Source organism: Porites lutea, chromosome 8 (genome assembly GCF_958299795.1).
Source record: "Porites lutea chromosome 8, jaPorLute2.1, whole genome shotgun sequence".
Taxonomy (NCBI): Eukaryota; Metazoa; Cnidaria; class Anthozoa; order Scleractinia; family Poritidae; genus Porites; species Porites lutea.
In genome coordinates this window covers 32,106,036-32,117,004 of record NC_133208.1, presented here as the reverse complement: position 1 = coordinate 32,117,004, position 10,969 = coordinate 32,106,036, and the positions used below count along the sequence as shown (strand labels likewise).

General features: G+C 38.4%; 1 protein-coding gene across 1 annotated transcript; it reads left to right on the top strand.

Moving 5' to 3' along the window:
• Window positions 1-69: 69 nt before the first annotated feature.
• LOC140946229 (protein cereblon-like) lies at window positions 70-6,518 on the top strand. Its single transcript, XM_073395321.1, has 6 exons — window positions 70-226; window positions 3,112-3,258; window positions 3,996-4,051; window positions 4,183-4,262; window positions 5,207-5,343; window positions 6,165-6,518. The coding sequence occupies exons 1-6, from the start codon at window positions 124-126 to the stop codon at window positions 6,206-6,208; spliced, it is 567 nt and encodes a 188-aa protein (XP_073251422.1). The 5' UTR covers window positions 70-123; the 3' UTR covers window positions 6,209-6,518.
• Window positions 6,519-10,969: the final 4,451 nt, after the last annotated feature.

Here is a 10,969-nt window from a genome sequence, read left to right as displayed (position 1 = left end):
CGCTTTCACGTTGAACCACGTTAGCCTCGTGTTCGTGTTAACTAAATCGTCTGGTGGCCTGGCAAGCAGCATGCATTGCGTTTTTTGTTAATAACTGCGAGAGGTTCTTTCGCAGATAAAGAAATGAAATTTCTTTGCTGCAAAGGCTTGTTTTTCCTCTGTTTTTTGATATTTTACAGATTTAGCTCAGTATATGCTATAAGCGTGGATGTTGAACAAGATTCAGGTTTGAAAGTGCATTTTACGTTTTACCGGGGCTCCATGTTATGGCGGGCAGTTCCAGCTTCCATATTATTTTTTTAAGTCGGTGTGATCTCATCGTGGGATATTGTTTTGGTTTATGGAACAATGCTTTGCTTATTCAGACGCGGAACAGACTGTCCTGTGCTTACTCACTCGTAGGAGACAGATCAACAAGCTGTGAAAATCGAATGACCTACTTTTGTAGGAATTTTCTTTCGCTTGTTGTTAACTAAGCTTGTTTTTTTATTTTAATTTCCAATCCCACTTTTTAAATTGTTTAAGCTCATTTCTCTAAGTTTTAAGCTTTTCAGAGAAACTTTTAAAATTCTTCTCCCTTCAAAGCTAGTTCTAGCTACATAGCAGATATATACTATTACAAGGGGTTAGTTTGGTCTTCTATGATCTCACATTTAAGGTTCATAAGAGTTTATGTTTCACTAAGTGAAAAGCACATAAATTTTTATCAGCATTTAATAGGTTTTAGGTCCCATTGTTTTAATAATATGGTATGAGCAAATTAACACTATACTAGTCTTAACATTAATCTCAAATTGGAGATTGATTAATGCAATTAAAAAAAATAAGAAAAGGAAAATAAAAACAACAGATTAATGATAATGACATCTATCCATCATAAAGTACAGCTGTAGATGTGAAATAGTAACTTTCACCTCAGTAAAAGTTCCAAGTTTGCAATTTTATTCTGATGTCTCATAATAAGATTCTCTTCGACTAGAAATTGGTCAATGTTCAGATGAGAACAACTGATGAGAGGTACTCTCCATCTCCAATTTTTGTCTTTTATTATCCTAAATTTTATTTTCACTTGTAGTACTTCACCTTATTTCTTTGATCAGAGGGAAAAGAGAGAAGAACAGGCTTGACTTTTTCATAGAAACATACCTGTACGACAGATCACTGTATATATCTTTCACTTTATAGTTCCTATGACTACTCTTGTTATCTAGAGCGCACTTACTCTTTGATCCGATCTTGGCTTGCTGATGGCTGTGGGAAGGGAGATAAAAACCATCCTGTAATGACATCAAGAACTTCCTGTCAGTCATATCCAAGATCCATTGTAAAAGAGATAACCAGAAGAATGTGGATGAGCCTAAGATTGCATGGTCCAGTTTATAGATGCAATGTTAAGATGTTAGTTTTTACTGAAATATTTACTTCAGGTCATTTGAAGTTTTCTTAAGTTAATTAGTAATTAGAGAAGGTAAACAGTTTGAATACTTAATCACCTTTAATGATCTATCATTGGCCCATGCTATATTTTGTTTTCAGTTCAATAATTTTAAATCCTTTCCACCTGTTATTTTTGTCTCAGTTTTATACTGATAATTATGCCTTTGTTGGTGAACCAAGAAATTTAATCCAGTGTTGTGTTTATAACTTCAAAGTGTTTTATTTGAGCTTTAAATACTTTGTCATTAGTTTCCAAGAAAAATTAATTAATCCTAATGGGAGATAATTTAAAACCATGCATTGGTACTGGAAAGTATCTTGCTGTTGTTTTCATCTAAATTGTCATGCTTGAATAAGATTTCTTCTTCAGAATCAAATTTGGATGGCTTCATACAGTGGGTGACATCACTTTAAGGCTTAAGCTTGGCGGTCATAAGCGTCATGTTTCAATTAAAAAATCAAATAAATAAAAGCGTCAGGCTTTGTAGGAACAGCAAAATCTAGAAAATAAATGTGAAGACTCGTTTCACATGTTCATTTAAATTCCTGCTACCTGATGTGTATAATCTGCTGTTTAAAGTGTTTCTTGTTGAGGAATTGAAGAGTTATTTTAAATATTCATTATGACAAGTCAAGCCTGTCGAGCCATGTGAAGTGTTAAGGCTAGACTGATCTCAAACTCATTATCTCATATGATTTACTGTGATTTTGCTTATCTTCTATTACATCACGTGCATGGCTTTGATCATTTAAAACTCCATCATTTGTGCTGCTTTGCTGTGTTGTGGAATTGTAACAGTTAAATTTTTCAACATTGTTTTGAACTGCTGTATTTTTTAAAAAAGAACTATCATTCACAACTTTTAATTTCAAAGCAAAGCAGTGTATAAGGGATTTTTCACTGAAGTGGAGGTAAATGGTAGTGAATATTATAAGGAGGCATGAAGTTGCGAAGTAAATATCCACCACTTCTATTGACAATGAGGTGAATTTACTGCTCATAATGAATAATATTGTTTTTACTTAATGACACTGTATTACACAACCTGAATAACTAGTAGACCAAAAATTACTTTATTCCAGTCTGTCAGAGGTGCAAATGCATATTAATGCTCACAAAGTCAAATCTAACTCAGGTGATACGTGGTGATCAAGGGAAAAAATGTAGGATTAAACAAATGACTTCAAACATTTCATGATCTTGATTAATGAAATTCCAGTGCTTTTGGATCCAGCATTCTGAAAACAAGCCCTTTTGTTTGTCTTCGGCTTCTCGGAGGTGGCTAACACTATATGGCTACTATGAACTAGTCAATCAGTGTGCACTAATTGTGCTTTTCACTCATGTGGTATACATTAATTTATTGTGAGAACTGGGGACAAAAAGATGTCATATTGTCTCTATTGTGAAAACATGAGCCATGGACAGATTCTTCCAATGATATTTTGTCTTTCCCTGAAACTGCAATTGGCTGCTTTGTGTCTTCCATGTAGTGGTAAATTCTCCTTTCAAATATTTATCTGCAATTTAAATGTGATGAATGATAAAAAGTGAAATGCAGGCCAGATCATTGATACAAAACTTTCAAGCTTGTCAGTAGTCTCAATCGAGAAAGTTGTCTGAAGAGAGTGTAGCAGTAGCAGAATATTCATATTTTTTGCCCTCTTTTTTAGGTTCACTGCTTTGCAGAAAATGTGGTCATGACATCACCACTGCTGTCCATCTTTATAACAAAGCTAGTAAACTTGCTTTGAGACAGAGAAATGACACAATACTTGGAGTGCAGCAGCATCTTATTCAGCTATTCAAGAACCCCCATGGTACTCTCATTTACGCCATCGTTTTCCTTTACCACCGTCAAACCATAAGCAGTGCCACATCCAGACCTTGAGATAAAGGGGGGGGGGGGGGGTGGTGTCCAAAAAAAAATTTTGTTTTAGATGAGTTTGGATGTGGTTTAATTCATGGATATTATTTTTGTATTGTGATTTTTTTTTTTGTCTCTCATGAAGTAAAAGTGTTGTGTAAATTTCAATTTTTTCTGATGATCCTTCTTGTTCCAAATACCCCTTATCCTTTCACTACTATCAATAATAATGTCTAACTTAGAACAGAAAGTGGTCATAAAGCACTGTTTTGCATTATTTGAAAGCCCCCTACATTGACCTGGAGACTCCAAGGCAGGAGAAAGCAGCCAGCATTTTGCTAGCCGGCGTGGTTTCCTGTAGAATGACATCTAATAAGGAACAAGCAAAGAAATTCCGAACCGTTGAATTGTCACTACCCAGATAGACTGAGTTAGTACCTTTGATTGGTTAAAGCAAATTTCCCATGCGGCATGACCAAACGGAAGCTCTACCCAGATTTGGGTAGTGATACATCATCTGTATGGAATTTCTGTGCTCATTTGCTCAAACTTTATTTCTCGTTAGTGAAAGCAAAGTTTTTTAAAGATTGGGAGACCCACACTTTTGCTCCTGGGCTGGGTCGCTGAGGATGAAGCAAATCTGCAAAGAATGATTCATCACTGATGTTTTGCTCTCAATATTTTCAACAGGTCAGCATTTTGAGCTGATAACAGCCACCACTGCAAATATCAAAAGCCATGGTGAGGTAGGCCATAAGCAGTGGAAGGCCTTAGTTTATTTAACCTCTTCTGACTTTTAAATTTACCTGTACACAGTATACTTTTTTAAAACATCTGCAGTTGTTAAATAGGCTTTGTTGTTGTGGTTTGGTTATAGGCAATTGAAGAGCATTCATGGTTTCCTGGATATGCTTGGCGCATAGCGGTATGTCCTCGGTGTGGTTCCCATATGGGATGGTAAGCTGACTCACTCTGTGTCCCTTTTGCTTGTGAAACCATTGCTCTCAAACTGGAAAGAGGCATCACCATTCTGTGCCAAAAAATTGTATGCCTTACAGTTTGTTCAATCCTATTGTTTTGAGTTGCCTCTCCTGTAACCTCTACAAAGTCTTCTCTCAGCAGAAAAAATCTCAGAATTTAATACTGTGAACATTTAGGCACTCCTTGCTTATTTACTTTTTCCTTACAATCAGTGACTTCTATTTGATTGGAACTGAAATTTCCAAAAATTATCTACATCTGCATATCTACTTATAAGCAGAAATATCACTGCATCACATCTGTTTCACTTAAAAATAGCATTGTGATAAATCAGAAACTCATAGTTTCTGGATAAATTATATAAATAACATTTATTATACAGCCTGATTATACAGTATAAAATTAAAATTTCCATCTAACAAAATAAATACTTGAGTAGAATGAAAATTAATTTTTTTGAATTATTTGAGCTTGGAGGCATGAGCTCTAAGGTTTTTTAGAAGTAATTTAATAAAGGGTACAATTTCGTTTGGCTATTCAGCAAAGTAACTCTCCCATCTGAAGCAACTATTCTGTGCTACTGTAGGCTAACAAAACACATAGAATGTAAGGAATTGTCGTGGGACAGTGAGCAGTGGTAGGGATGGGGGAGTACAATACAGAAGTGTTGCCACAGAAGCCCTTTAAAGTGACAAAGTTTAATGTCACCTAGAAATTTGAGCTTAGGTGCTAAATTGGTGTTCATTGTGGAAAAATGAAAATAAATCGGGCACGTTTTGCATTATACAAGGATAGAATGGAAAATGGAAAGTCTAGATGTAAAGCTACCCCTACTTTCAAAACTGTATGATTCATGTATTTTAACAGATTAAGATTTATTTTTGTTACAAGTGTTAATGGCTGTTGCCTTTTATGTTTAGGTCTTTTGAAGATCCTTATCAAAGTGACCAGCATGGGAATGAAGATAGTCACACACATGACACTGTAGATGACACTAATTCTAAGAAACCTTATTCTTTTGTTGGACTTATCTACCCAAACCTTATACAAGAATACTGTGAGTAGAAGTTTGAATTTTTAAAGAAACATTACCTTTCACATTTCTTCTAAAATAGGCTGCTTTTAAAATTGCCATTTTTTTAATACTGTCATCTACAGTGCACTAAGTAAGGCTAACTGTCCCAGTGTGTGTTGCTGTCAAGAACTACAAGTGCTATGCATTAGCTTCTCTACAATTTGTGTACTCAGCAGGTTTAGAAGCCGCACTTTCTATTCGTTTTCGAACTAAGCTTTAACGATTCAGTTCAAGTTCAAAGGAAACCAAGCCAGTATAACAAGCGCTTTATGAGCCAAGCAAGGCAAACGCGGCATTTTGCGCGAAGCGCGAAGTGTGAGACGAGGGGAGAAGAAAAAATAAAGCGCCTGTAACCAGTCCGTTCTGGCTCGTCCGCCCACCTACGCTCACAAGTATTGACTGACGGCGCTGATGTCAAAAGGACCAATGAAGACGAGTTCCATTACTGGAAAATTGTCACAGGCGCTTTTTTCCTCCTCTCCTCGTCTCGCGCTTCGCACAAAATGCCGTGTTCGCGTCGCTTGGCTCATAAAGCGCCTGTTATGCAGGCTAAAGGAAACCTCGCAATTCCATTGTGCTATTCTAACCAGGAGAAAACTGGAATAGTAATGAAAGGTTGACCTGTAGATGCGAATGGTATGGCATTATTCGAAGTGGCGTGTAAATCAGTTGATAGAGAATGATGTAGAATCCCTTTAAATTACTTTGGCTGTCATTGGCTGACTTTTGCTCACATGGGTAGTGTTCCAGTTTTCAGTTGGTCACTACTAGATTTACTGATCGTTAACTATCCTGTTTTTCAGATGCAGACTCTTTAATAATAACGCCAAAAGCCTACAGAAGCTAGTCAAGATCGTCCCTCTGGTCGTTAACCAAAGACTAAAACATTACTCCTTCGAATTCCTCTAATCACAGGACACGGCAATCAATACAACGAAGCAATCAGAACATAGAAGGAAGTTCAAAAGGCCCAAGGCGAAAAAACGCTTGCTTTTGATTGGTTGAAAAGAAATAACGCAAATTTTAAGCCAATCATCAGTATTAATGTCGTTCCAAGATTCCTTCCCGCCATCATCATCATCCGATGTTTTTCATGGACGCCTCTCTACAACGGCAACTTTCCACTGTCCCCAATGTGGCCATTGTGGAGAGGTTCAGTTGTAGTTGAAAGCTGAATAGGACCGGCTGGAACTGAAATTCGTGGTGAAGTACTCTGTGGTGAAACAACAGAGGGATTTAGAGTCAGGTTTACGGCAAACGTGAATTTGTACCACGTGACCAAGTTTTCCCCTACTTGTCTTTTACTTTGAATTACTTCTACAAAAAATAGTAGTTTCGTGTGATCAATTTAAGATGCTGGGAAACTGCTCACCTACCCCTCCCCTAAGCTAACATTAATACTTACTTCTTACTTTGGGAAAAATGTTGGCTTAGGGGAGGGGTAGGTGGGCAGTTTCCCAGAAATCTAATTTGATACGGGGTGACACAAAGAAAAGTGAGCGGGAAAAAAAACAACAACAACAGAGTAGGGGTTGGTTTCCTCCTCTTCCTTTCTTCCTCTTTTTCCTCGTCACTTCCCGCTTATCTCAACGCCTGCATGGAAAAGGTTAGTTTCGCACTAGTTTTATCAATAAGAATTAGTTTACACAGTTTGTATCTGCTCATTTTCCAATTTTGGGAATTCTCAACTTCTTTATTTGAATTTTCTTTTACGTAACTCAGGAACGGACAGCATGACGCATTATTATCTATAATGAAACTTCGGCTTTGTGTTGGCAGGAATGTAATGAATTCCTTTATTTTAAAGGAAATGTTTACAAAGTCAGGTCAAGTAGCCACTTTGAAGAGATGATCAAAAAGCTTCGTTAGAGGAAACGTTGTTAAATAAGTTCTATGAAACAGAAAAAGGTGTCTGGACAAAAAATTATCTTAAGAATCTCTGTTTATACGGCATTTTTACGTAACAGTCCATCGATCTGTTGTTTCCCTCAAGAAAACCGCAGCGACAAATGGGAAATTTGTAACGAAACATTTCCAAAATGTTGGTAACTTACGTAAACATTAAGAACTGAGCCTATATATAACAAAATATACCATTATCTCTGTTTGAAAGGAACTAAACAACACTATTTGTAAAAATACCTTACATTAATGTGATGCATGTTACACAGGAAATAAATTTCCTCACGTACAGGACGAACAAGGAAAAACATATCTCCCTTATATTGACACTTAAGCGTGGTTTGCACGATTTTCAAAAAAGTCAACCTGTGTGAACAATCGGAGCCAACCTTGGGAAGGAACTTAAGTTTGTCTCGACAACGATAGTCACTATTGCGAAAGAGTTGTTTCCATTTAATGGCTGGGGTCGCTGAACAGTTTTTCAGCAATCCCAGGCTTTATTTCACTTGAACGCTGGGTAGCCTTAGTATTACTATGGAAAGTCATTCAAAAGGAACTTTGAAACACCGATCCCATGATGGTTGACACGCTTCATGCATGCTTGACAAAAATTGGGTTTTAAAGTGAGCAAATTAGCCACAGTATACGTAAAAGGATTTTTGTGGTTTGCTCTTTCGCAAATTCAGCAATACTTTATGAAAAGAAACCAAAGGGAATTCACTTTTCACACTTTAACTGGAGAACCACTTGTCACCATTGAAAACACTTCTACGCCTCGCTTGTTTTTGCAAACGTACTTTTAGGAACAAGAATCAAGGACACCATCATCAAGAAACACTTAAAACACGGCTTCTGTTACAATGTAAATACTTAATTTACAACAGTTTAACGATAAAAATTTTGGTTTCAGTTCCTTTTCGGGTGTTCATGAGGTGTGCGAGCAAAGATTGAAAACATGATTCGGGACGGCCATGGTAGACAAACTGGGTAGAGAAAAGTTGATCGAATAAATAATAACTGGTGATACTTATCCATGCTGTTATGCTTTCTTCACACTCAGTATCCTAAACATTTTAAACATTCCCTATATTGAAAATACGAAAACGGAACTTGAAAGAGTTCTTCCCCCGCAACTTCCTTGTTACGTGCGCAGACTATTTCCATGCCCTTAGGCTTTCATCTAAGGCCCAGTTCAGACGCCAACCTTTTCATGAGCTGAACCTGATACATTGAATTAAGTACATGAAAAGTTCGTCGTCTGAATCAATTAGGAACGCCTGTTTCAATTTGGAACGGCTTAGCCGTTCTTTTCGCCTGGCCCGGCCGGGAATTTCGCCTTTGGAGCGACTTTGGAACGGCTTTGATTTAGACGCCGAACTTTTCATGTACCGAACTTAATGTATAAATTATTATAACGTAATTTGTAAGTAGTTTGACCGAAATGAGCATTTTCCGCTTTTTGAACTTAGTTCAGCTGCAATTAAGATCGGCGTCTGAATCAGTTCAGCTGGTCTTAATAATTTGGGTCGGCCTTAATTCGAATTAGGTTTCGGCTCACGAAAAGTTCGGCGTCTGAACCGGCCCTAACTCATTATCATTATACCCTCGTGGGCACTTTTTTTCACGAAATAGAATAAACAAATTTCGCGAGGCTTATATTAGGCCACGTCCTCACGAATCCGGATACACTAAAACAGCATTCTTGTATTTGTGTCAACACGAGTTCGGTGTGGCGGTGTGTCCGGTTTGGATTAACCCGTCTACACGAATACGCTACTGTAATTTACATTTGCTAGTAGGCATGCGTAAAGCAAACCCGCAAAATGATTTGGCGGCATTTTTGAATGTTCTAGCCATTCACCTAACACGAGATCAGGCTCTATTTTCGTTTCGCTTTGAAAATAACACTCCGGCGGGTAAGGCGAAACGAAAAGAGGGCGGCAGCACGTAAGAGAGAATGTATGAGAGCTGCTAAAATGGGTTATTTGCACGATGACGTCTTTTTACTACTAAGACCAGAATTCATTTCGTTTTTCCTTTCATATTTAAATCTGGTAATCCCAGTGAGGATTAATTAACAAATAAGTCTTAATTTGCACAAGAAAGCAACACCCTGAAGGATTCTGGTAGTAGTTAATCTCGTACCCAGATCTCACTCTGTTTTACCCTTGGCCGTGGGAGATCTGTGTACATGTTTAGGTAGTAGTAGTAAAATGACGCCATCGTGCAAATGTCCTATTGGGCCTGATCTCAGGTTACCAGGTTACCATTCCACACTTGCAAATCTCCCACAATGCACCTTGCTTGCCCCCCCGCCCCCCCCCCCACCCCCAAAAAACCCTTTGCATTAGCAATGTGTTTTTAATTTCTCTTGGGACGGCTGTAATACCCAGGAGAAATGAAAAACAAAGGTTATGCAAAATTTTGGGGGGCAAACAAGGTGAATTTTAGGAGATCTGCAAATGGCGAATATCGAGCATAATGGCCATGTCTGCTAGTACGTTGTCCCACCAGGCACTTGCTCGCGCTGGACGACCCCAAAATCATCTTTGACGAGGTTTAAAAACGAAGAGGTCTAACAAGCCCTCGTCTCGAACTTAAAGATTGCACAATCTGGATGAGATTAAGTCTTCTTTTGAAATGGCTAGTTTTTGTCATTGATTTAAACGAATGCAATAGGAGCCAGCAAACTTACAAACAGAACATTGTTGTCCGCCATTTTGAGTTTATGACGTAGTTAATATCCGGTTTCATTCGTCCACACGAATTCACCAGACCTGTCGTAGCCTGCAAGCAAGCTCTCCGAGGCGCTCTGGCGGCGGGGCGGGAAAAGGAAGGAGAAACCAATGAATCAGCCCACCGAAAACGCATCTTTTTGAAACCGCTTTCCAGAGTGGTTTAAGACCCTGTCTACACGAACCCGGGTAAAAAATGCGGTTAAAAAATGTCCGGGTTCGTCGTGTGGATGTGGCCTCAAATTTCGTAATCTGTCCAGACGTTCAGATAATGGAGAACGTATGGAAATAAAAAAAGAGCCCCCCCCCCCCCCCCCCCCCTCACCCCTTAGCTAATTTTTCCTGGTCACTTTTCTCTACCTACCTCAACTCCCGGAACAGGTCTTGAACTTCTCCATTTAGCAGAAAAAACGAGTTCAAAAGAATCAAATTCCGTGATAATCTTCGCAAAACATAACCTTAGCTCTTAACTCAGATCTGCAGCCGTTTAATAAGCTGAACGATGATGCATGTCAGTGAAATGGTCATGATGTAGTAATCTCAATAGGTGGGATCTTTTTTATAGAACGCTTTGTATGTTGCATGACGAAGAAAAGCTGAGCATTCAGCGACCTTGTAGCAGCGATTTCCGCCGCTTTGCACAAGACTTTTGTTCGTAGTAAATACGCTAACAGTGTTTCTCAGTTTTTGTTATATTTATTAATATTTTGTTCGACAACTGAAGGTGTTTCCGCCATCCTTCTGTCATTTTTGTGCCTGTGAAATGTCCCCGGGGTGGGGGCATTTGATCACCTGAATGGACCCTAGTGTGGGGCATTTGAACGGCATTTTGGCCCGGGTAGGGGGGAATTTGAACAATAATTTTCAAAAAAGTCAAATGCCCGGAGGGCTGCCCGGGGGGGGGGGGGAAGGGCATGTTGAAGCTTCGATTTGACCGATACATTATCTTTTACAAAGATTTTAAAACAGAA